We start from the raw sequence: 27,043 nt of genomic DNA on the forward strand, positions 1-27,043 counted from the left end.
CTCTGCTGTCTACACATTTCTAGCATGTTTCATCTTCATTGTTTGGATGGGTTCACAGACGCCTTCATAAAGAAGCAGATCATCTGCATACAGTGATAACCTAACACAACATCAAGGGACTAAAGACAGCTGAGTCACACTTTCACCGACACTTTCATTATTTATGAATGAATATGAATGAATATGTTATCACAGGTCAGCAGGTTTCACTGACTAACCCAGTTGGATCATAATCATATTCTGATTTAAACAACAACGACACAGGAAGCACTGGACTGAAGTTAAAAGCATGATTTTATTTCTAAATACACTACAAGTCAAATGGCAAAACAGGAAAATCTCTTTCACCTCTTTTTTTTAATATATATAATATAATATATATATATTTTTTTTAACCCCTGAGCACCACAATCCAGCTTTCCCATAATGCACTGGATTCATCCAAGATGGACAAAAGGGAAATAAAAGAAACATTTAAAGCATCATACACAGCTAATAAAGCAATAAGTGTCTAAAAACTAGCGGCATAGCATAGATAAAATACAAAGTAAACGACATGTTACTCCATTACATCATTCAATGGTTGTTTTTCTGCATGCAGAGCCGTTGCTTCGTCTTTTGCTCTTCGTCTGCTCTGCTCTTGCTTGTGACTTCATAAGAAAATCAAGTGAGTCACAGCTTGAATGTGATTCCATGCTGCACGCTCACAGTCGTGTCCTCTGAAGTGTTCAGTGATTGGCGTTATTCAGCAGTATGTACACGGAGCCAGTGCTGCGTTCAGGGAAGTTCAGAAAAGGAGCCCTGATTCAGAGGCATCGTACGAAGTGTAACCATCTTACAGAGTTAGAAAATGTGGTGAGTAATCTCCTTAGCAAGGTTAAACAATGGTTAAACAATGGACGTGATTTATCCCGACAAACACGTTAAACCTCAACACAAACAATAATACACATCAAATCCGTTGTGTGAGTTATTTGTTCAAGCTGTTTTTGTCACGGAATATTTGCTGAGCGTGTTGAAAGTGAATCCATTATTAATTGACCTCTGAATGAATCATCAACTCTTTTGATAACTGATTAAACACTTTGACGTTTTCTTTTCATGAAAACAGTTCAGTGAGTTCGTCAATGGATTCTTTACGAAATACAACAGGAAGTTTCATTTTTAAGGGTTTTTTCTTTTCAAATCTATTGTTTTGGTCAAACAACCAACAGTAATTAACAAAAGACAATAATAATTGTCTTTGATGATTTTCGACTGAGGTGAGTCTTATATATTATACAATAATTCAACATCACAAAGGTTTAAGGGACTGGACACTTTCATAAGTGGAAGTATTTATATTAAAATAGAAGGTTGGATACATGTATCCCGTATCTTTGGTTTCATCTAAGTATTCAAGTCCGTTCATGTTGAGGTGGTTTTGTTTTAGTATTCAAGGACGTGACATTGGCGTGACCTTTCTGACCTCTGCAAAAACATCTGATCGTTCAAGTAAAAGTGAGAATTCTAAGCACAGCAGCTCCACAGACGACTGAGGCTCACGATTGTCCTCTGCTGCACCACGACTTCGTATAATTACCCCAACGCAATTTAACAGCCTTATCGCCAACAGTCGGCCTGGAGCGTTACACCGTCGTCATGTGTCGTCATGTGTCGTCATGTGTCGCCATGTGTCGCCATGTGTCGTCACGTGTCGCCACGTGTCGCCACGTGTCGCCACGTGTCGTCACGTGTCGCCACGTGTCGTCACGTGTCGTCACGTGTCGCCATGTGTCTTCACGTGTCGTCATGTGTCAAAATAGCCGTCGCTGTTGTTTGTTAGCCAAGGTGCTAAAACCGTTGTATGTATGTGTGTGTGTGTGTGGCTGCACGTGAACTTAATGTGGTCTTGACTACAACACTAGAGGTGGATCAGAGGCTTTTTTTACCCCCTGTGGAACATAATCGTGCTCAGTAAATGAGTGTTTACCGGACTGTTGGGTTATATTTTGGCAAACGTCTGAGGATGAGCTGAAAGCATTAGTTGTTGATCCGTTCTTTGCAGCTCTTGCAGTGTAACTCTGCAGGGCAACTGTGACGCCGTCGTCCTCTCGGTGTTGAGTGGATTTGTTTTGTTGCGCCGGCACAACACCCAACATAAAAAGCACTTTGAACATGTCGCTTAATGCTCTACTGTAATCTTCTGTTTGTTTGTTTCTTCTTTTTCTGTGAAGCTTTTGTATTCACACAAACATGGATATGAAACACCGTGGATACACTGGCAATTAAGATTGTGGACATATTCGTTGGCACAGTCTATAACAAATGAGGTAGATGTGTGTCAATAAAATATTCCCTTCTTTGGTATAATCATACAAACAATGAAAACAAAACAAACGAAAACCAAAATCCAGTGATCTGTTGAAACATTGATTTCAAGTGGCTGTACAATAAAAAATAAATGGAATTTATGAGGTATATTTGGTATTTATACTTTACTATGACTATGTACAGGTAGATTGTGAGGTATCTGCATTCAAGGCGACTTGCAAAGAAAGCGGCGGAGCCGAATGCAACATTAGCAGGATCAAATATAAAACATAATAAATAAAAATGTATGCAATTAAAAGCCTGAACAGACGCATTACAAACCCATCTATGTTCAAACTGTTCACCGGTTCCCTTCACGAGAAAGTCCAAATGACATATTTATGAAAGCAGAAGTGTAGAGAAGTGCATTAATAAAGAAAAGAAACTTCAAACCACTGAGTGACTTAGATCTGCTGACACGCGGTGAATTTCTTGATTGATTTCGTCTCATCAGCGTCACGTGACATGACGTACGTGGTCCAAGCGCGTCGCGTGGACATAAACAAAGCTCGGCTTTTCTTCTAAGTGTTTCTCACCACAACCGCAGCAGTGAAGCAACATTTACCCTAATGACCGAGGAAAGCTCTGCACACACGTATAAATCACGTATTCTCGCTCAATGGAGGCAGAATCTTTTCCACATGTCACCAGTTGTGATTATTCTGATCATTTATTCTCTGGTCAAAACATGATCTTGTGTCGAGAGCAAATGTAAAAATCTGATTCTCATTCTTCTGCAGTAAAGTTGTCATACTATGATCCATAGCTATTGATTATCTGATTAGCTGTTTATAATCATGTTTGGTATTTGCTGATTGTGTCCCACAATGCAATATTACATACAGTATGTCAGGGGCCAACTTTCAACTTTGGTGAAGAGGCGGGGCCAAATGATTATGAGTGTGGTGCAGTGGTGAGTGCAGGTGCCTCACAGGAACAACGCTTAGATCAGTGGTTACCAAAGTGCCGGCCCCCTGATGGGCCATGAAGGTACTGCAGACGGGTCACGAGAACCCACCCTCATGTACTCCCCACACACACACACACACACGCACACACACACACACACACACACACACACACACACACACACACACACACACACACCGTCTGATGGGCCACAGAAGAGTTTCATAATCTACAATTTGAAAGGCAGCAACCTGACGTTTTCATATCCTGAAACAAATTATGATAAAAATATGAAATTAGTGGCTGTTCTGGGACAATCTGTGCTTGAAAACGACATTAATATTTGTCAACAATGGTGTTGTTTGGTGTTGATAACACGCTCAACTGCCGCCTCTTTAACAGCATAGCAAGCTAAGTGCTATGCTAGTGGTTACATGGTCTTTAGTCTGATTTGAAGGGTTTTGATGAAATTGCCCTGGTGATTAAGCAAAAATGCCCCTGAAGGAACAATGTGACTGTAACACTGGTCGGCCTCTGGGACACAGGTCTCAGGGTCTGGAGGTTTATGTGGGTCTGGGCTCCGGCCTCTGGGACACAGGTCTCAGGGTCTGGAGGCTTATGTGGGTCTGGGCTCCGGCCTCTGGGACACAGGTCTCAGGGTCTGGAGGCTTATGTGGGTCTGGGCTCCGGCCTCTGGGACACAGGTCTCAGGGTCTGGAGGCTTATGTGGGTGTGGGCTCCACTGACAGTGAATCTACATGAACCTTAATCTTCACAGGTGTTAACTCAGTAAAACACAAAGGAAGTCACACCTTGATAACACAAGGTGTGACTTCTCGACACAACACGTGATAAAATCCACTTGTAGATGCAAACATTAGGATGTTTGTTGCTTATTGGGAGAATGTGATGCTGCACGTTTCTTTGGTATCAGCTGTACGCAGTGATTTTTCTGAGGTTTGTCTAAAAACACACACAGACACACACTCAGACACACACAGACACACACACACACACTCAGACAAACTGTTCATCGATGCTGAAGGTCGGCCACAGCCTTTTCATTGTAACGGTGCACAAGATAGATTCTTCCTTTGGCTTCATCGAGGCTGCACCTTAGTTTGAGAGCCGACTGTGCTTTTGTACTGTTCCATAATGACACACACACACACACACACACAGAGGTTAAATGTCCTGGAAACGCACACACTACTAATTGAGAGCAGGAGAAGTGGGGAAGAGACGGACGGACGGACGGACAGATCTCTTACCAAAGTGTTTAGTGTGTAAATACGAGTCTGCTGCTGTGACCTACAAAAGAAATGTGATGGAGGATGAAAATCCACCTTCAAAAGCTACTGGACTTTGTCTGATGATCACGTCTCCAACCGCTTCATGTCTTAGGGAAGACAGTGGCTCTCCTCTGGGGTGATGTGCGAGGAGGAGGAGGAGGGACAGGACACTCAGGGGGAGGGGTTTCTGTGTCCATGGAGTGAGGAGGAGGAGGAGGAGGCTGAGGAGGAAGAGGAGCAGGAGGGCTGGAACTGTGCGGGACTGGTCTTTCCCTGAGTCTGATAGCTGCTGTGTTTCCCACGGTGTCCCATCATCGCTGCGATGGGCGACTGTCGAGCGAACAGGACGCCTGAGGAGCAAACACAGCCGTGAGTGGAAGGCCCGCCTCTGACCTCCCTCTGACCTCCCACTGACCTCCCACCATCACTTCATACTCGCCTACTTTCTCATTTTAAAACATAACAGACTCCTCTAACAGCATTGTAATGAAGGGCAGCCATTTCAAAGTGATAGTTCAGGTTTTTTGAAGCGTGCGCTGACGATTAGAGATTCTGAGATTAAAGTCAGAATTTCTGAATTCTAACTTCTTCCTTATTTCTTGTTTTCTTTCCTCTGTCACTGTCTCTTTCTGAACTATACACTGAAGGAAATGATTCAGTGACATTTATTTACATGCTTCATGTTTCAGACCAGGGGTGTCAAACATACGGCCCGGGGGCCAGAACCGGCCCGCCAGATGGTCCAGTCCGGCCCACAGGATGAATTTGTTAAAATGTCACATTACGTTTACGATCTAAACGTAAAAAATAAGAGAATATTTTTCCCTTCCAGAAACCTGTGACTAAATGTTTGTGCTTGATAGACGTAAATGTGTAAAATGTGTAGAAATTGCACTTATATTTCTCAAGAAAGTCATGTTTTGTAAAAATAATGAAATGTAAAAGAAAGCAGTTGTTGTTATTATGCTATTATTGGACCATGTTTTACTGGTGCGGTGAGATCAAACTGTGCTGTATGTGGCCCCTGAACAAAACCTCGTCTTAGACAGAGTCATGAGCAGCCCGTGTTAAAACAGAGAGGCAGGAATCACTTCACACACACACACACACACACACATAAGACAATAAGCCCCATCGACCTCAAATCCACAGGCCCAATTTTGAGATATTTAACTTTTTTAACTATATTGGACTGCCACTTCATTACGATGGATTTTATAGCAAAGACATCAAATTGCGTAGAGGACTAAGCACCAGGGTGCTGCTATAACTTATTGAATTTCCTGCCTGCAATTACATCAGCAAACGGCCCCTCTATTTACCTGTGTAGACAACTCCATTTATTTCTATTGACATGTTGATGCTGCTAATGCCGTTGGTAGACAGGTTCAATGCGGTCTCTTGTCTATCATCTGTCAAGAGAGGAGGCAGAGAGCGAGTGAGAGAAAAACTCAATATGAGCATTTAGAAAGGGAACAGAAGAAGCAAGAGGAGTATTGGTGATAATTCAGAGAGTGACAGGATAAGGAGAGACGTATTAAAGAGTTGTGGGGAGGAAGAGCTGTCAAGAGAGGTTACAGACATTTGTGTGTCTGTGTGTGTGTGTGTGTGTGTGTGTGTGTGCGAGCTGCGGATGAATCCTATCGCGACACACAGTCGGTCGGAGGCCCTGAATAAATGTGACAGGTTGTGAAATAACAGAAACGGACCAACGCTGCACACACACAGTCAGCGCAGTGAGCCGTAAACACACATTTATCCATCTAAGTGCATCTGGTGGGGACAAATAATAGTGTTTATATGTAATCTTTAAATGACAGTGTTTACAAGTGAGAGCCAGACCCAGACGGCCAGCGTGGGAATTAACCTGAGAATGATTCTCACTCATTTCTCCATCAAGTATCAAGTGCAAAGCCTGCTATTATGACTAATATGAGAGAGGCAGCGATGCAGACAGAAATGATATCACACTTGAGCAGATCGGCCCCTCGTTCTTCCTTCAGCCTCTATCATTAAGTCATGTATGTGACTTATGGCTCGTCACAGCTCTGTCTTCACAACATCTGTGGAGCTCAGCTTCAAATGACACGTGTTACGTGATGAACTATGAGCACATGAGTGGTTTCACAGTGAGATGTCACGCAGACGAGGCCACTGGCTGTTTCTGACCCATTGTTGGACGTCTGAAATCCGCAGGGAAACGTTACATTTGTGTTTCACAGGCAAGGTCAAGACACTCTTTTATTTATATGGAGTATGGAGTGTATGGAGACATTTAAAAAATGCATTTAAGAGAATTGTAAGAAATCAATATTACGTCATAAAAACCATAAGAAATTGTTAAACGTTGTCTTAAAGCATTGAAAGGTTTAAGCAGAATGAAAACTTGACTTCTTAAAAGTCCATTGTTTAAAATGTGGGTCAAATCATTGACTGTCATTTAGCCCAGAATGAGGGGCTGACTTTAGACCACCACATTTTTACAGTAGCCCACAATGGACAAACACATGCCATGTTTAGCTCAATGCTACTCAATGTGAGCTCACGTATTACATACACAAGTAAGTGAGTGAAGGGAAATAAAGAAAGTGACTTCCGTATTTCTCACCTCTGTTGTTGAGTTTGATGTTGAGTGGCAGCTGCGTGGCCATGGCCAGCAGGTTCTGCTGCAGGGCGTGCTGCATGATCCTGTGCTGCTCCTCTGCCATCATCATCATCTTCTTCTCCGGTGGTTCGCCGCTCTCCAGCTTCTCTCTGAGCTGCTCCAGAGCCGCCGCCTGCATGGCAGCCGCCGCCTGAGCCGCCTGAGCCGCCTGAGCCGCCACAGCGGATCCGTGGTGGCCGCTGGGCGACATGGGGAGGGCCACTCGGCTGGGCAGGCAGCCGGCCATCATGGAGTCCTCTGCAGAGAAGAAGACCACGAATCAACTGTGAGTCACATGGTCTGTATATGCTGTAGTTTACTTCTTTGTCCGGGGTGGAGTGGCTCAGTGGTTAAGACCGGTACCCTATGTGCAAAAAAAACATCATGGTCGCAATGGTCGCAAGTTCGATTCCACCCCTCGCTGATTGTACTCAATTCCATTGTAAGTCGCTTTGGATAAAAGCGTCTGCTAAATGACATGTAATGTAATGTAAAGTAAAACTTCTTTACTTTACTTTGCTGTAAGGCAACAGTGCAAACCACTTTTCCACCATGTGGTCCATTAAGTATGTGCGCAGGTCAAATTGCTGGTGGTTTATGAGGCAAAAAAACAAATGGAAAACAACTTAATCGTGTTGATTAAAAAGAGGGAAAACATTAACAACCTCCTCCTCACACGCGTCATCCCCTGCACATGAACCACACCCTGAAGAGTTTCAGGAATCTGAACGTAGCCTCAAGCTCTCTTTGTCCCTCACACATGTCAGCAGACGAGATGCGACACGACATAGTTTCTTAACCTTTCATAAAATATTGATTTCACTTGTTTCTGAAAACCTGAAAACAACAATTCTGGATTTGGAAGAAGAAATACCATAGTTCCATATTAAACAGATACAGAAAGCACAAACTGTGTTCCTTATTTTTGAAAATCAAGTCAGATGAGTCCATTCATGAAGATTAATGCACAATTTGCACGACTGAAAATGTTGTTTTTATTTATTTTATATATATATATAGTGTAATAATGCGACTTCTCCACCTGAGCTGGAATGTTTCAAGTAAAAGTTAAAGTAATAACGACTGTTGCAACAGTTCAAGTAAATAAAGTATGTTGTAATATCCTGTTGCAGGTGTAACTTTCAAGCTTATAACAGAACCTGTACGTTAATATTACGTGAATTTAAAGGGTGAACATGACGTCGTCTGCTCATCCAGAAAACTGAGCTTTAAAATCATTTCATTCTTTTTATTAATGCTGCAAAAATGAACCCTCACGGTTTCTTTGCTTTCATCGTTTTGAGGTTTTGAATAAAACACTGATCAACATTTTTTCATCGTTTTCTGATATTTTCTAGCAGATAAATGAGAAACATGAAATGAGACTAACTTTTATTTGCAGGCCTTACGTTGTTTGAGAACAGTGTCACGATGTCTCGATGTCTCGATGTCACGCGACACACATTAGCGCTCACTTGCTTTTCTTCCTCGACGACCTTTGCGTGCATTAGTGTATTTGGGAAACTGGCCACGCTGATATGAGGAAGTCCTGCAAGATGTTTCCTCTTTGGGGTAATGACCAGATACTAGCCACAAGTTACATGTGTATGAATGGATGCAAATAGGGCATCTATTGTGACATCTATTCTCCTTGTTTTTGGACATGCCAACACACTGACTTCTGCTTAAGTTGCTGGTAATCATGCAACAGTTTCTCAAAACAACGATGTGGTGATCTGTGCAACACATCATGTGCAATCCTTTGGTTTTGTATTTATAAAGGAGGAAATGAATCATAGTGAGAGCAAAAAAAGGATTTTGTTTATTTAGGATGTGGCCTGCTGATTGCACCATGAATATGTCTGGATTGCTATAATTACCCAGCTTCCCCTTGCATCATGCTGCATGCTCGTAATTGTTCAATTGCAAACTTCCCAGAGAAGAAGATAAAGAAGAGTATTATAGTATATATATCTTATATCCTCTTGTTTTCATGTCAACCATCAGAAGGAGGAGAGGCCTCAGGTTTGCACAGTCACTGATTTCACTGATCAGATATAGTGTAGTGTGTGTGTGTGTGTGTGAGTGTGTGTGTGTGATCTACTTATACATCGTCAGTGTCAGTATGGTACATGCATGTGAGTGTGTGTGTGTGATCTACTTATACATCGTCAGTATGGTACATGCATGTGTGTGTGTGTGTGTGTGTGTGGGGGGCAGAGCAGGAAAACTGATTTTAGCCACTTAACAAAGGCTCACCTAATAAAATCTATGTCAACTTTAAGTGCACATTATCTTAAGAATTTGCTCGGCCGCTTATCTCCACATCACACGGCCTTTTCAACAGGAAACTGAAGTTTGTGCTAACTCCCCTTCACCAAAGCACTTAGACAACATCAGGGATTCTACATCACAGCACACACACACGCGCATGCACACACACACACACACACACACACACACACACAGAGGTTGTTGAGTTCACATGTGTCTTTTTGTGACTTCAGTGATTGGAGCAAACGTAGCAAATGTGGCAGCAGCAGCAGCAGCAGCAGCAGCAGCAGCAGCAGCAGCAGCAGCAGTAACAGCAGCAGCAGCAGCAGAAGCAGCAGCAACAGCAGCAGCAGCAGCAGCTCGTCTTTTCCTTTTCTTTATGGACTTTAGTTAAGTGGTTAACATTTCTTTTGTTTTTACTGTTGCTGGCAGCCATGTTTGTAATATACTAACAATTTATAATAACCTCAAACAACCACATTTCAAAATCCTGCATTTCAAACCCATTTTTACAGGCTTGCATGTGATAATTTGATCTTTTTATCTCGTGTGTTTTATTCCTTTGTTTTGCATGAATGACTCTCACAGTATTTACTTGCCTTTACATAAGACTTTTTATCTGTATTATTGACATTTGGTGACATTTGGTGACGTGGATGCAGGTTGTTCACTGGGCAGCATTCTAGATTAGTGATAACTGTGAATTAAACACTAATTAACACAGATTTCAACAAAAATAAAAATGTCACTGTCAACGGCTTCATCATAACTGTGGGGTTTACTTTAAAAAAAGATCAAATTGTTTGATTTCTGATTACAGGTGAGAGTAACTTCTGTGATCATTGATCCGGTGAAATGATAGAGATGATATTTTCATGTATTTTTACCATTTTGCAGCTTTGATCATTTCAGAAATTCCGCTTTCATTCATCAGTTTCAGTTAAGATACAATAAACACAACTTCCTGAACAAGTTTCACATTAAAAGCCTCCCAGGAAAAAGTGGTACGATACCATCAGAGCCCCTTAAAGGCTTTTAATGTGACACGTCTGAGTGTTTTACCCAAAAAACAACTGCTGCTCTTAATTGGTTAATAAAAAAGAAATGGTGGCGTGTTCAATTTCATAACTTTGTGGAGGAAGTGTTGAGTTTGCATCAACAGTAAAACAAAAGAGGAAATGATGAGAAAACACTGAGGATTCTCATCATCTCACTCACACTCACATGTACCTGAGAAATGTAGATGCAAAATGCTGATCTAAATGGCGTGTGCGTTAAAACGTACCCTTTTTGATCACAGGCACCTGGGCCATATGGCCGCTGTTGTGAGTGAGCGTGGGTAAGTGGGACATCTGCATTTTTGGGGAGGACAGGAGGGTGGGGGTGCCCACGGGAGAGTAGTTGAAGATGGCTGAGCCGTAGCTCTGTCGACGGCCTTCCCGCCGGTTGCTGTCGATAGCTGCCTGAAGCTCACCGGGGGAGCTGAGTCCCCGCTTTGCACATTCATACGGGTAGAGATACTTCATATACCTGCAGGAACGAAGAAGAAGAAGAAGAAGAAGGAGAAGAAGAAGATCAATGAAATGAACTCAATAATGAATTCATGTCTGCACTCAAAACACTCAAACATTATAGTAAAACAAGGCATTAATAATGATGTGATATATCATTTGGTGATCAGAGCTGCACAATATGGTCAAAGAAATCATATTCTGACATTTTGACAAACAAAACAAAGCAAGATTTTGACACAGGTTTTATCTTTAATGAGAAACGACCGTGTCTTTCACGTCAGATATTGACATGATATTTATTATGTCCGTTGTTGTTTGAAAGCATTGGTTACAGGTGACGGAGTTCATATTCTCTCACGACTGCTTTCCACTTGGTTTTCACACGTTAATATGTCCTCACTATTTGGCAAACATTTTAATAAAGAGTTATCACAGCACTATTCATGACAGAAAGGAAGATTATTTTAAAAGTGTAAAAAGTATTGTAAGAGTACGGTGACTAACCTGTCTCACAGTGCACATACTCTTTATGTGGGCTCACTATTTGGCAAGCAACTCTTACATATTACACATACATTAATCAGCATGTATGTACTTGTGTTGTTTGTTGTCTACAATCTACAATCTTCTCAAAATGATGATGTTCTTGTTTTGTCCACAAACTAAAATGATGAGTTTAATATTCACATTTAATAAAAAAACAAACTGATTGACTGATAATTCAGTGATCAATGAATCGTTGCAGCCCTGATTCAAACTCAATGAATAAATGAAATAATGCGTGACATGAGAACACATCGTTGAGTTTTTCCGTCACATGCTTCAGAGAATAAAGTCGGGATTAATCGGCGCAGATTGTCACTTCTGACAGCGGCGATCAGCGCGTGTGCACGCAGAGAAGTAACCAGGTTAAAGTTCACTTTCCACCAGTGCGCTGATTTTTAAACATCGTGTACATGACAAAGCCTGTTTCCATAATTAGAGTGAGGAATTGCACAAACCTAATTTTCCATGTAGACGTCGACATGAAGACACGGTTATCTCTGACATTTACTAACACACTCACATCAGGATGGAAATAAATACACATATAAACAAAGAGATCAGGATCAAACACAGTGTCTTCTATTCCTGATATTGTTTGTTGTTTATACATGTTTATGTACATGTATATACACACACATATATGTGTATATATGATTGACTTCAGCAGCAGTAGATTTAATTTGTGGAGCCTTTTGTTAAGTGGCTAAAATCTGTTTTTCCAGCCATGTTTTCAATGAAGGGAGCACTTTAACAGGCAGATGCTGCTCAACACTATCATTACACAGTCTGCACGTGTCAACAGGTGAATTCAAGTTAAATTAAATGTTGGATGCACATGGTTGTGTGAGCAGTGAGTGCAGGTTATCAGTCACCTGCGCTTGTACTCACTGTGTTCGGAGAGTGAAAGCTGCACTGGTAATGGAGGTAGGGAGGTTAAGACCTTTGGTGATCTCGCGCCATATTTTCTTATTGATGACTTCCACTAAGCCGCCCTTTTCTGTGACGAGCTTGTAGAGCATGTAGAGATCCAACACCTGCTTGGCCATGATAGGAATCCGATTCACTGGAGTCCCTGCAGAAAGCAAACACAATATCCACAATCAATTCCATTAACTTTGGTTCCTCTCATCAATAGGCTTCTGCACCTTCTTATAAAGCCAATTTATCTCGAGCCAGTCAAATGTCTGACAGCTCGCTGTTAACGGCAGGAAATCTCAAGTCTCACAGAAAACTTTGTCCCCGTGTCTCACGTACACTGACAGCGTTCGTCAGGAGTGTTTAATTCACAGGACTTTATTAGATCATGGAGACCAACACCTTCCTCTCACACTTACCACAGTATGAAAGTGGATATGATGTTTTTAAGCTCATCTGAGTGAACAGCAGGTGAATATATATATTATATATATATATATATATATATATATATATATATATATATATATATATACATGTACATTATTAGGGAAGGCATTAAATCACTATTTTGTGTCAATATCTACGGTATCTGTCCGAAACAGTCATTTTAGACCCATTCTGATAACTGATCCAGTGATTTTGACCAGCTCATCCCTAATATATACTTATATATATACATATATATATATGTGTATATATATATGTATATGTATATATATATATATATATATATATATATGTATAATGTATATATATATATATATATATATATATATATATATATATATATATATATATATATATGTATGTGCAGTGTGTGTGTTTCTTTATGAGAACCAGAAAACGTGGACATATAGAGAGCGAAGACATTTGTTCTGGTTCTCTCTTGGGGGTTAAGACCTGATCTCCGAGTGTCCTGAGTAAGAATGTGTGTGATAAATAAAGTTGCATTGCATTGTTTTCTGTTGTACTGTAAAATCAAGTTATGCTTAAAATGCTTAAAATGTATAAAATGAAAGAAATTGTAATGAAAAAAAAAACACCCTCACATAAATCAGCCTTGAAATTCCACAATAAAGTGTGTAAAGTGTGACCTTATGTTAAAGACTGCCAACCTGCGCCTTATTAACAAAATAAAGGGGCTGGGATAATAATTTGTATTTGCAACTTAATGTTAAGCAATAAAGAGAGAACGAGCAGCTCTTTGTGAAGACTCCAAAGTGGTTGACCCTGAGATAATTAACCTGCATTTTGCTGATAGAGTTCCATTGTGGCCATCGGATTTACCATAATAGCGATCAATAGCTGCAGAAATATAGTGCAAACAACAGCAGTGGGGCCTATACAGCGAGGCGGGGGGGGAGCGCTCTGAAGTATCGTCTGAGGTGGTAAAACCACATCAATTAAGGTCAGTAATTACGGCTTCATTTTGTGCTGCTGGCATGTGAACGGATGAGACACTATTAAAACAAAGGATTGATGTTCTTCTCCTCACAAAGACAAACGGCAGCAGCGAGTCTGCAGCTGCAGTCGAGAGGACGGAGACAAAAAAACACGACTGAATGAATGAGGCGTGAGTGATGATGTGTGAGCGCGTGACACGGAGCAACTCAAATCCTCTGCAACTCTCTTATATTGAGTGAATGAATGTTGCCAGCGAGGAAACGCGATCATGGGGAAAAAAACTCCGTCCTGAGCTCCTGTCATCAGATGAACCTTCATGGCCCCGCCCCGGCGCTCCACTATCACTGATACAAACACTTTCAATCTATATTATTATTATTATTATTATATATAGTATAGTGTTATACTACATGTGCACTGTATTCATAGTGATCATACTGAAGTGGAATGAAACAAGTAAACCAGTTCACATGCACAGATCTGTGCACGTGGGGAATAATGCACAACTCCTTACATGGACGTCCTGTGTGTGTGTGTGTGTGTGTGTGTTTGTCTTCTTATGTCAAAGTTATGATTCATTTTATATTGCATATAATTGTGCAGAAGTCACAAAATAGAACGTTTTCCTTTTACTTTTGTTCATAAAAATGAACGAACTTTGAACTTTGAAGTGTTTCCAAACTCCACAAATTCAATCCGAGGCAAGACGTGAAAGACAAACTAAAAGCAATGAAGACACTGAGGAACAAAGAGACTAAATACACTCGTGAGACAGGAAGTATCAGACACAGGTGAAACTAATCAAGACGGGAAATCAAAGCGAACACGACACACGCGAGGAAAACTACAAAATCACACGAGAACAACAGAAACACACACGGTAAAGAATAAAGATAAAGAAACTCGTGACAAAAACATTTCCTCCTGATTAGAAGGTTTACAAAGACACTACAAACTACTGTCAACATTTAATGTACGTTTTATTTTTATTTTTTTATTCAGCAAAAATCCAGAAGACAGGAAGTCAAATATCTGCCAAGAACAGAGAACTGTATGATTTTATACATGAAACGTTTCCTTTACGTCACATTTCAAGTGTTTTCTCTGTGCAGACGGAACTTCTGATGTGGTTAAATGAAGTTGCTTGTCAGCTTGTTTTAGTCATTAATTATTGATCATAATTATCATTAATCAATCATTAAATTAATCACTCATCATTGTTGTTTTTTTAATGCTCGTTCTACATCCTGTGTATCGTGTGACGGAGGTTTGGTTTAAAGACTTTAACGTGTATATTATGATTATTATGTATATCATGTGTCTAAAGCGAAACAAAGCTCACACCTTTGTCTTTATCCACGCTGATCTATAAAACTATTATTTTGTGGAGGACACAATAGCCGAGCAAACAAGGATGGAGGCAATAAATAAAAGTCTCAGCCTTTGTCTGACAGAATGTGAGGAGAGGCAAGCCTCTTAAAACAAGATTTATGTGCTTTCAATACTGAGGCTGATGTATTTGTCTCTCTGATTCCCTGAAAGAGATATAAGGAATAAAAGAGTGAGGACAGAGACCTTTGTCAGCACAAAATATCTAATCAGCCCATGTTTCATTATGACAATGAGTAATGGTGGACACAAGCGTCGCGCGGTCGTGTCCAGTTAATCCTTCAGCTGCAGAGAGAAGAGTTTGCACCAGGAGCTGCGCAATAATCATCTTTATGCTTGGCTTCATCGCTGACGTGTGGACTTTGCGCCGAGCCAATAATGGGATGACAATTTCTCCTCCTCATTGACTTTGCTCTTTTAACCCACGGAATGAACGATGAATGCAAACCAACGCTTTACCTGCTGCTGCTGCTGCTGCTGCTGCTGCTGCTGCTCAACTCTTTAATCTAATCATTACATATAATCCTGATAATTCGACAGTTTGTGATGCACTGGATCCGTAAAGTCTGCGTAGATTCTCACTCATCCAGGGCTGAGTCGGTCACTACGGGACTTGGAGAAGCCTCTTGAATGAAAGGGGAAATATCTTCAAGAAGAACTTCAAATCCAGTTTGAATTGAGTTCTAGCGACTCAATGGGTTTTGGATCTGTAGAGAACTTTATTATCTTACATAAGCCTGTGATAAGGCACCCATCTAAAAAGAATATCTTATCTTGTATCTTAAGTGAATAGAAATACTGCTGCCATCGAACATCACTGCAGGTCCCTGCACTGTGTGTGTGTGTGTGTGTGTGTGTGTAAATCTAAAGACAGAACACATTAAAGCAAAGCCAGTTGACCTGCACAGAGAAAGCAGCTGCAGACACCGAGTGAGGAGGAATATTTAGTGTCACGGCGATCGAAGACTTTCAGACTCTAAAGTCGTCTTTTCTTCTACCACAGTGTTCTTAAGTCATTACGTCCGGACAAAAGTTGACTCGTTTGAGGGGAAAAAAGTGCTGATGGCAGTCGTCAGAGATAATAATCAATTAATAAGCACAACCCCAGGGCAACGGTAAATCACCGGGGGTATTTATCAACACACAAAAGAGGCCATCACAGCCATTGTCTGCTCTGCGTTTGATGGAATCTCTCGCTGAGGATAACGTGTCTCTCTGCTTTCAGGCGTCGGGAAGATTGTGCGTTACACGGGACGGAAACAGACACCTGCACATGATCAGAGGTCGACCACAGGAAGACGCACGTGCAACATTATATTATTATCCACAACAGAACTTTAAAGGTGTGGACAAACCTGACCCAGATCATTCTGGAGGTATGAAAATCAACAATTCATACAATGTGTGTGTGTGTGTGTGTGTGTGTATTATATCAATATACTGAAAATCATTCCATCTAATAATGATTAGAATTACACGTGACAAATGTTTATTTATTTATTAGTTTATATGTCATTTTAAATATATGGGTGAGGTGATTTGTATAATGTGTGGTTTGTGTGGTTATATTTGAGCAGCAAATTGTCTCTCACACACACACACACACACACACACACACACACACACACACACACACACACACACACACACATACACACACACACACACACACACACACACACACACACACACACACACACACACACACAGTAGCCTCAGGGAGATGTGTCTCGTCTCGTCTCCCACGGTCCTGAAGACCAGACATAGACGTGTGAGCTAAGAGAAGACACACACGGTGGATCAGAAGAGGAACAAGTCAAACCAGTAATCACTGTGGTTCACAAATCTTTTTTTTTTTTGTGATGAAGAAAGACATCGTGTTATTACTCAACAGTGTCATCTTAACACATTAAAGTAGTGTATATGTGAATTCTGCCACCTCATAAAAGTCACTTTATAAAATCTAAAGTCCAAGCTGTCTTAATGACGCTCACTCTCCTACACCAAAGCCCACAGAGAAAACCAGGTTTTTTCCTCCACTGTGTTACAGGAACTTCTTCTTCTTCTTCTTCTTATGATGCTCGTTTGGTAAGTTTGTGTCCCTGAGGTCAATTTGACCAAAAGTCACAAAAATACATGTGTGAAAACTTTTTTTTACTTTCATTTATTTTAATTACTACACTATATTTTACTGTTGTCTTTTCTTTTCATTTACAAAACTACAACGTGACATGATGTCATCAGCAGGTACAAGGAAAAGTACTCAACAGGTTCAACAGGTATTTATGTTTATGTAAATATGTGTATTTATACATATTTGTATAGGTGTTTAGGTTTAGTACATTTGTATATGTGTAGTGATTTGTAAAGAGAATGTAAATAGGGATGAACGTATGATTATTTGTTATGAAATAGTGGAGAAGGGGTCGGATTAAACAAGCTTATGTATCTAATTGTTTTACAATTTTGACTGCATCCATCCACTAATTCATCCATGCATTCATTCATTCATTCATTCATTCATTCATTAACTGGAGTCAAAGACACAGGTAGATGAATTATCTTAGCAAAGGTGATTGACTAAGACAGATTGTGACACTTTTTGAAAATAAGTGTAGTATTTACATTTTTGTTGTTATGCTGTATACATACATACATATATTTATATACATATATGTATATAGATGTGTATATATATATATATGATAAATATATATCATATATATATAAATATGTATGTACATAGGTGCAGATCCTGCTCAAACACACAGTTTGTGCATCAAGTATAAATGAGTGGCCCCGAGGCTGAAAACAGACACTGTGCAGTGTACAGTGAAAGGTGAACACCGTCAACACACACGTCTCTAAAAGTCTATTTTCTCTCACATAACTTATCACTGTCTCTGGAGGACATACATATAAAATATAAACCCTTTCCTTTTAGATGAACGCAGATCACTTGGTTGGTGTAAAACAGTGAACGGCGTGTAAAACAGTGAACGGCGTGTAAAACAGTGAACGGCGTGTAAAACAGTGAACAGCGTGTAAAACAGTGAACAGCGTATAAAACAGTGAACAGCGTGTAAAACAGTGAACGGCGTGTAAGTGCAGAGAGACTCCGAGAGAACAGTGAAGGATCAGCTGCCTGCAGCGCAGCCACATTCCACACAAACATGTCAGAATGATGCATGTGATGTCACCGTGCACTGACATCTCTACAAGTGACACTTTCTTTAAGCAAAGAGAAGAAAGACTCACAGAGACTCGCTAGCAGAGGACGTGAGTGTCTTTATTACTTATCACTATTTTTGACTAAGTCTCTATGTCAGCGGTTTTATACCAAACACCACCTGAGAAAACACTCACCATCCTCACCAACGTTAAAACACAGAGGTGTCAACAGACGGAGCATTTGCTCTGTCCTCATCCTCCTCTTCCTCACACATACTTCACACACTGGTGTAGTGACGTTGTTCTTATTATTGTTTTGTTATTTGTTTCATTTTCTCCTCACTAACTCCTGTACTGTGGATGCAGAGGGCCACCAAAGGAAACTCGCGTACCACTGGTGGTACGTGTACCACAGGTTGACAACCACATGAGGGTCCATCAGTTTTTCTTAGCAGAGAACAAAATTAGAATTACAATGATTTCTTTTTTGTTATTGATAGTGAAGTTGACCTGGTCCTGATTACATTATCTGTGCCTTGCTGATGAATAAGCAGATGACTGTTTTGTGTGTTAGGTCTATGAAGGTTGGTGCTAACTGGACTTGCTGGACGTGAAGGTGATGACATTTCACTAAACTCCCGTGTTTAGCGTGTGACGGCTGGAACAATGCAGGTCGTTTGACCTCTGACCCAAGTTTTCAAGTTGTTAGTTTCATCAAGGAGTCGAGGTGTAAATGAGGGCGGTCTCGCTCACCGCAGACACGCGCGGCTCCTTTAAGGGCCAGCTTATGTGGCGTGGAGCACGAGGAGCCGGTGATTGAGCAACGTTAACGTTAGCAGAGACATAGTGAGGCATTAACGACGTGTCGTGTACTGAGCTGATGCTCAGGATCGTCAGGCTTTGTGTGAAATAGAACTCGGAGTTTTAGTAAAATCTATACGTTAACGCTCAACTCTTGATTTAGAAAAACAGTTGGAAGAAGAATTAGATTCAGACGTTTCTCAGGATGTACGGCAAGCAACACGAGACACACGAGCACCAGCCACATCATGGCAAGTCATATTTCAATTCTGTTCTGACATGCTAGGAACATTTAGAGAACACAATACCATCATATATATGTATATGTATATATATATATATATGTATATATATATATATATATATACAATATTTGGCCTTTGCTACGACTTCTAATGCAAAGAAAGATCACCTCCAACTTTCTATCTATTTATTAAGTGTTTATCTTTTATAACATGATGTGTACATCCTAGAGTTAGGATGGGAATCTCTTCTGAAAGGAAAACACTCTTCACTGGACTCTCTGCTCTGTAGCTCCAGCATTTCCTGGTCAGTGCAGAATGACAGTAATGTCCTGGAGGAACATTGATTGGGATGTTTGGAGGAGTCCAGTCTGATCACAGTTGTCAGAGGCGAGCGGTGGAGACAGGCTGCTGCTGATCTGCTTCACACTGACAATGTCTCCCTACACTAAGTCCAAAATCAATCTCTAATTGAGCGCTCCAACAACAATCTATACTGTCTCCAAAACCCAAGTGGCCACCAACTCCATCATTACTTCATCAAAGTGAGCTTTCCTGCAGCTGTCACTGCAGGACTGAGCGGGTACAGGACTGAGCGAGTACAGGACTGAGCGAGTACAGGACTGAACGAGTACAGGACTGAACGAGTACAGGACTGCGCGAGTACAGGACTGAGCGGGTACAGGACTGAGCGAGTACAGGACTGAGCGAGTACAGGACTGAGCGGGTACAGGACTGAGCGAGTACAGGACTGAGCGAGTACAGGACTGAGCGAGTACAGGACTCGACCTAGGTGAGATTTTCTATTCAAATGCGTAAAAAAAATTGTTCAGTCTGTATAAAATTGGTAAAATCAAACAATTGAATTTAGAAGAAAATAATTGTAATTAAATTAAAAGTCAAATGAATTGTCTTCATCAGATTCTTGATCAATGTGGATTTTTGGTTTAGGACTTTTAACACTTTTAACACCTAAAACCATACTTTGTTTCTTTCTATCACCAAGTTGCTCCTCAACATATATGAACTTTATCAATGAAAGAAGAAAATAACATAATATGTTAAAAAACTTACTACTTTTTAAAACATACTTCTTGAACATCTTGAATACTAAAGCATTGCTGTATTATAAGTGAATATTTGGGCTAATTATAAGGATTTATTCAAAATGGTCCCAGATGATGACATTATAATCTTATAATTTGAGTCTTCCTCCAGTAAAATACAGTTTATAGATATTACATTTGAAGAAATGCTCGTTATGTAATGGTTCACGAAACAGAGGCAGGAAACCTTTTGTGGTAAAAACAGTTGACAAAATAATCCAAATGGCGGCTCGTGTTTGTTGTTCAAATCCACACAGAACGAAACAAAGTCTGTTTTTCTCTCATTGAAAAGTCATTGTATTGCGAGTCAAGGACAGACAGGTGAGAACATTGTGTACAGAGCGAGGAATTCAGAAAAACAAAAACATGACACAGTAACCTTGTGCTCCTAAAAATAGCCAGTCATTGTCGCTGCCAGTGGCTTTTCTCGTCTGCTGGGTGGTCGACTTCCTCTCATTATGCACGGCTCTAAACACACATCTATGTTTGCCAATCAAACCTGCAGCTGCCAACACAAGCCTCAAGCCCCCTTGTTTGGGAAAACAAACTGTATGTGGCCAATGTATTATATTGTGAGGAGCCTGTGAATGTCAGAGTGACTGCCTCCCTCCATCTGAACTGTGCGCACCGTAAAACACCGCAAAACACCGTAAAACACCGCAAAACACTGTAAAACAAAGTGCAACACAGTAAAACATGATAAAACACTCTTTACCAAACTCTGTATTAGTGATGGGACACTAATCACTAATACATAACTATACAGTTCTAGCACTACTCGGCTCTACTTGACTCGACTCATGCTGTTTTCCATCATAGTACCTCCTCAATGTGGGCGGGGTCATCATAACATGGCTGTGTGAAAATGCTGTGATGTCATTTCATATGCGACACACAAAAATCTGTTGGGTATATTAGGTCATTTGAGGTATTTGAAATATTTTTTTATTGAGTCTTTGTCTAAATATGTCAAAGGTGTTTTTTTCCCCACTTTTATCTTTTCAGCTTCCTGCAACGGTGTGAGTGAGATTACCGTAATAACCGTAATAACCAGAGTTATTGACCTGCAAGTTCTCAGCTTTTCAGAAAGCGCTGGAATTTCTCAGACAGCACAAACCGTAAATACGGTGATGAAAGTGCGTTTGCGTGAACGTGTTGTCGTGTTAAAGGTTTCATTGTGACGCGAGAAAAACATCAATATTTCACACAAGTGGCTTAAAAATCCTATTTTTAGCTGCATCTTTCCTTGTGACTTATTATTATTATTATTGTTAATAAATTCATTAATTGTGTATTAGATTAGGCATGCTTTTTCAAAGATATATGCATAAATCTTGAAAAAAAATTTATTTGGGGACCCCAAACATTTTTTCCTGTGACCCATCTGTGGGTCCTGACCCAGATTTTGGATTCTTAACATTGCTGAACATTAAACATAAGTTAGTTGGTTAGTATACATTAATACATTCATTTAACGCCTGATTTCATGTAAACCTTTAATTACTAGTGAGAGTCTGGAAGTTTCCAGTGTTGAAACAATGTGTATCTATGTCAAGTTGAGTTTACTCGTGGTTTTCAGGCTGCAGGTGACCTTTCGGTCCTAAGGTCATGCACTCGGTCCACTCAACTTTACGGACGCAGCATGAGGTAGAAAGTGAGGTGAGTAAAGTAAAGTATGTAAGAATAGAGAATGATATTCAAGGTTAAAAAAAAAAAAAGCAATAAAATACAAAGACTATAAAATAAATAATAAAGTGAACTTATAAGCAGCTGAAGGCACTGACCTCGTTTCTGCATGAAACTGAAGAGATCGTCGAGAAACTCTTTGCGCTTTTCGTCATCGTCCAACTCATACAACTGAAAAAACAAAGAGAGCAGACACGGAATTTACCATCATTTATTAAAGCTGTCGTGCTCAGATATACATCGTGGTTATATGGTAATATCAATCTGTCAATCAATCCATACATATAAACCAAAGTGCATCAAATCAATAAAAAAAACACAAAGCTTATAACCATGAAGTAGAAGACAAAATAAAACCTGTTTATCTGCAGTGACAAACCAACAATAAAGAAGAAAAGGATGAATAAATAATGAGAAATAATCATAATAAAAGAAGAATACAAACTAAAATGAGCATATGTATGTAAATATATACATATTCTCATTGTATTTTGTATTCTACACGTATATATACATATATATATGTTATCTTCTCTTTGTCTTATCTTATCTGATCAAATATCGTCTTGTCTTATCATATAAGATCAAATGTGATGATAATAATTACATCAATCAGTGGATATTGTCATACATGTGTCAGAGAAAACAATCATATATAATATCTCAGCGTGACTTTCTATTATTCACTGAACAGACTCTCACAGAGGCTCGTCACAGAGGCTCTGCACATGTTAACAGGCCCACACCGATCAATACTGAGAGACAGAGGCATGACCTTTGGAATCAGTGGGGCCCTGTGGACGAGGCCCCTGAGATAATAACTGATCATTTAGAAGTGTATTAGCTGTCACCAGTATTACAGGAGCCGCGCAGGTCAGCACTCAGGAGGAAACTGTGGACATACATGTGTGTTTGTGTGTGGGGAGGGGAGGGGCCGGGGGGTGTGATGAGTGCTGCACTGTCGGCGGTCCGCGGTGGAGGGGAAATATCGAAAGGTAAAGCAAATAAAAAAATAAAAATGTTAAGTGCACAAATGCAGTGCACATGACAATAGCACGCGATCAATGCTGAGGCGGCGGGAGAGCAGAGGCCCCAGCGCACACAGACAATGATGAGCCCACACAAAGGAACATTCACTCACATCGATCACGCCTTTTTCAAACCCAAACCTCAAATTCTTCACATATTTTGACATTTGGTTGCACATGTGACACGGAAGCAGAAAATACCTGAATGGATTTATTAATATCTACCTCTTGTGTATGTAATGGTGGTTATTATCGACTCACATCATTTTAAAACTGCATTTCAACTGTTTAACAAGACGTGACAGGAACTTACTGAATCTGAAGCCTGATGATGATGATGATGATGATGATTCATAAATAACTATTATTCTTAGTTGTTAAACTAAAATGTAAACAGTCTATTTCCCAAACCTCATTTTAATTTGCTGAATTTTCATTATCGAGATCATTTTGAACGTGGAAAATCATTATTAATATTTCATGCGATTTTCATGCTCGCAAACATCTGCGACGATATATTTTAAAGAGCCACAAGGGGGCGCCTGCATCTTTGCAGTCACTCGGACCTCGTCATTTATTATAATGATCTTTTTTTTTTTTGCCCTAATAATGTAACTGTTCTTAAAGAGGAAATTGCATTAACAAATAAATGTATAACTTAAATACTAATAATAAGTATTAGTTCTGTTTTAATACAGATTATTAAATACAATAAAACTATTAAAATCTTTTAATGAGTTACGGTGTTTTTTTAATATGAATTATATATACAGTATATATGCATATAAAAGCTGAACAAGACTCTGTTTATGTTTGTTTACAACACACCTCAGTCCACGTTAAACTGTAAAGTATTTAAAACCATGAGATCGACAGTAAAAAGGTTGTAGTGCAGCATCAGACATGAGATGGGATTAAAAAGAATTGACAGAAATGTCAAATAGTTCCTTCACCTTCCAGATGAACACGTTTCGTGATCAGGTTAAACCAGACAGTGATGCAACCACCACACCAACGCTTACATTCCATATTAACTGCCGGAATTATGAGGAGAAGAAGAATGTCAGGAATGATTATTACAAACGTTTGTTCATTGACTGTAGGCATCTTTTTGTTTTTTGTCTAACTGTGTGTTTAAGTGAACTCAAAAACAGCTCGTTCTGAAGTCATTCAATAAACTGAACACTAAATAAAAACAATGTGTATCCATGCATGGATCCACACCTACGTCCACGAACACTGTGATGACACAGCGATGTTTGTCTGCAGCTCAGCGGAGAGAAGACGTTTAAACACTAGACAGACAGACAGGCTGAGACACAGACAGACAGACAGGCTGAGACACAGACAGACAGACAGGCTGAGACACAGACGGGCTGCAAGGACACGGGGTTCAGCTGAAAGTGAAAGCTCCCAGGCTGCTGTCACTCTGCAGGGTCAGTCGGGGGAAGTGAGTTGACAGTGAACTCAAGAAATGCTTCCTGACCTTGGTCCTGTGGGAACTACACCTGCAGGACTGTGTATTTAAAGGGACAGTACGGGGTTTTTTAACTTGCAGGGACACAGACACACGCTGCTGGTTCATTGTTGCCTTGCTGAACGCAAATGTTTGCATCGCGCGAGATAATGTTTGTGCTTTTCTCGCGTGCATTACGTCACCACGTTTATTCTAACTGTTTTGTGTAAACACAACGTCTCGTCACATGACATCAGTCGCAGAAGCTCAACGCTGATTGGTTTTCACATCATTGAGACCGAGATGATGATGATGATGATGATAATGATGATGATTCATGGTGCCTGGCCCAGCAGGTCTGAGCAGTGACTTCTTATCACTACGTATGTAAACTTGCACCACACTTAAAAAAACCCTGAATCTTTAAATTCCTTTTTTAAATGAAAGAAAACAGTTTAAACACACTTGTGTTTTCTATTGATCTCTTTAACCTTTTAACTTTTCCTCATTTGTCTTCCTGAAAATATGAACTCATATCGAATGTTAACAATAAAGACCATGAATGGGTGACCTTTGACCTCACAGATGTCAGGATGAGCTGCGGTCACAGACAACAGATTATTATGACGACTCAGCAGGAAGCATGACGACACTCAGTATAACAAAGTGTTTATGTTCTGGTGTCTCGCACGAGTCAACATGACTCAGTGTTTCTCACTCTGTCTGTCTGTCTGTCTGTCTGTCTGTCTGTGTGTGTGTGTGTGAGAGCGCGATAGTGAAGCAGCTGCTGAGACATGGCAACCTTCCAGTTGGCAAAGTGCCACCTGCATTATCATTCTTCCTCCCTCCTCTCCCTCCCTCCCTCTCTCCCTCCCTCTCTCCCTCCCTCACAAACATACACACACACAAACACAGGAGAAACAAAAGATGTGGAAGCTAATGGTAATTGGCAACAGGCTGACCACATATTGGCAGCTTTAAGTGTTATTTCACTGTGGACCACTGAGACAGTAGACACTGCTCTCTCACACACGCACACACACACACACACACACACACACACACACACACACACACACACACACACACACAGGTAAATATGAGGAGAAAATAAGCAGCAGTTTAAGTCATAGAGAATAATAAACTTCCATCTGATCTAAGGGCGTGATGATTCTCTGTTGTTCTCTGACTGTTGTATCCTGACCTCGCCATAACATTACCTTACCGTACCATACTGTAGTGAACCGACCTGTTCCACTCAGTGTATTTCCCAGACAATCCTAATCTGCTTCAACAGTCAGGTTAGTTGTTGTGATGACACCGTCTAACTATCTACAGGACGTCAGGACACAAGACTCCAGTAAATTGGGGTTTTGAAATCACATAAATGACAGAGCTGGAGATAAAGTGGCCCAAAGGATTTCCACACTCCCTGCACTGCACCGCCTGTCGTCAATCACTCAGGGAACGAGGCATCAGCAGGTTAATCCAGAGTCTGTTCTCCACTGAGGAAATCCATATTTGATATAGAAGAGGCTTCACACGTGACACTGCTGTCCACCGTCTGACATGAACACGGTAATAATGAAGAAGAGTCCACATCACAACCAACGCACACGCAAAAACTGCCACTAATCCTTCTGTCAGACACACAGCAAGGACACACAGACAGACACACAGACAGACAAGGACACAGCAATGGAAATGGAAGCTTCTTCGTGGAGGTAACACTTTGGTAGTGGTAGTATAGGTTTAGACAGGTATGTGGGTAGTTAAGAAAAATAGGTCATTCAGCAGGTAAAAAACGTTAAACCAATCTAATAACGTGAAAATATTAGAGTGCAACAACATTCAATGTCAACACTCTCACTAACTGGGTCAAAAGAAACAAACAGTCATCTCCTAACTGTCAGTGGTTAATCTTAAACCTGGTAATCCATCGTCGTCACAGATGTGGCATAATTGAGGATAATTCACCACCAGACAAAAGCTGATGAGTTCTAGTCAAACGTTATTGGGTAAGAGCATGTGTGAGGACACCTGCAGCTGTTTAAGGAGGACATGTCCACTTCTGCCTCTGCTGCTGCTGCTGCTGCTGCTGCTGCTGCTGCACAGTGACCACAGCGTTCACATGTCTCACAGCACACCGCGCTCCTTTATCTGGGCCACTTCAAAGGCCAACGCGGGCCCCGGGGCCAAAGGAAAGATACAAGGCCCAGTAAATCACTCCAGTTACCAAATTACAACGCAGTCCCTCCCGTCCTTTTATCCTCCCAACTTACTTCCCTCTGATCTATTCTGCTGCTGTAAT

At 40.6% G+C, this 27,043-nt stretch overlaps 1 protein-coding gene across 1 annotated transcript in view; it reads right to left on the bottom strand.

Moving 5' to 3' along the window:
• Positions 1 to 3,412: 3,412 nt before the first annotated feature.
• Positions 3,413 to 27,043, bottom strand: part of arid3c (AT rich interactive domain 3C (BRIGHT-like)) — a 53,474-nt gene continuing 29,843 nt past the window's right edge. Inside the window, exons 3-8 of the mRNA XM_044025788.1 lie at positions 22,347 to 22,419; positions 12,420 to 12,603; positions 10,757 to 11,001; positions 7,162 to 7,455; positions 5,876 to 5,965; positions 3,413 to 4,903 (exon numbers count right to left, since the gene is read on the bottom strand). Coding sequence (XP_043881723.1) covers positions 4,725 to 4,903; positions 5,876 to 5,965; positions 7,162 to 7,455; positions 10,757 to 11,001; positions 12,420 to 12,603; positions 22,347 to 22,419 — 1,065 coding nt within the window. The 3' untranslated portion in view covers positions 3,413 to 4,724. The remainder of the gene's footprint in view (positions 4,904 to 5,875; positions 5,966 to 7,161; positions 7,456 to 10,756; positions 11,002 to 12,419; positions 12,604 to 22,346; positions 22,420 to 27,043) is intronic.

This window comes from Solea senegalensis, linkage group LG5 (genome assembly GCF_019176455.1).
Source record: "Solea senegalensis isolate Sse05_10M linkage group LG5, IFAPA_SoseM_1, whole genome shotgun sequence".
Taxonomy (NCBI): Eukaryota; Metazoa; Chordata; class Actinopteri; order Pleuronectiformes; family Soleidae; genus Solea; species Solea senegalensis.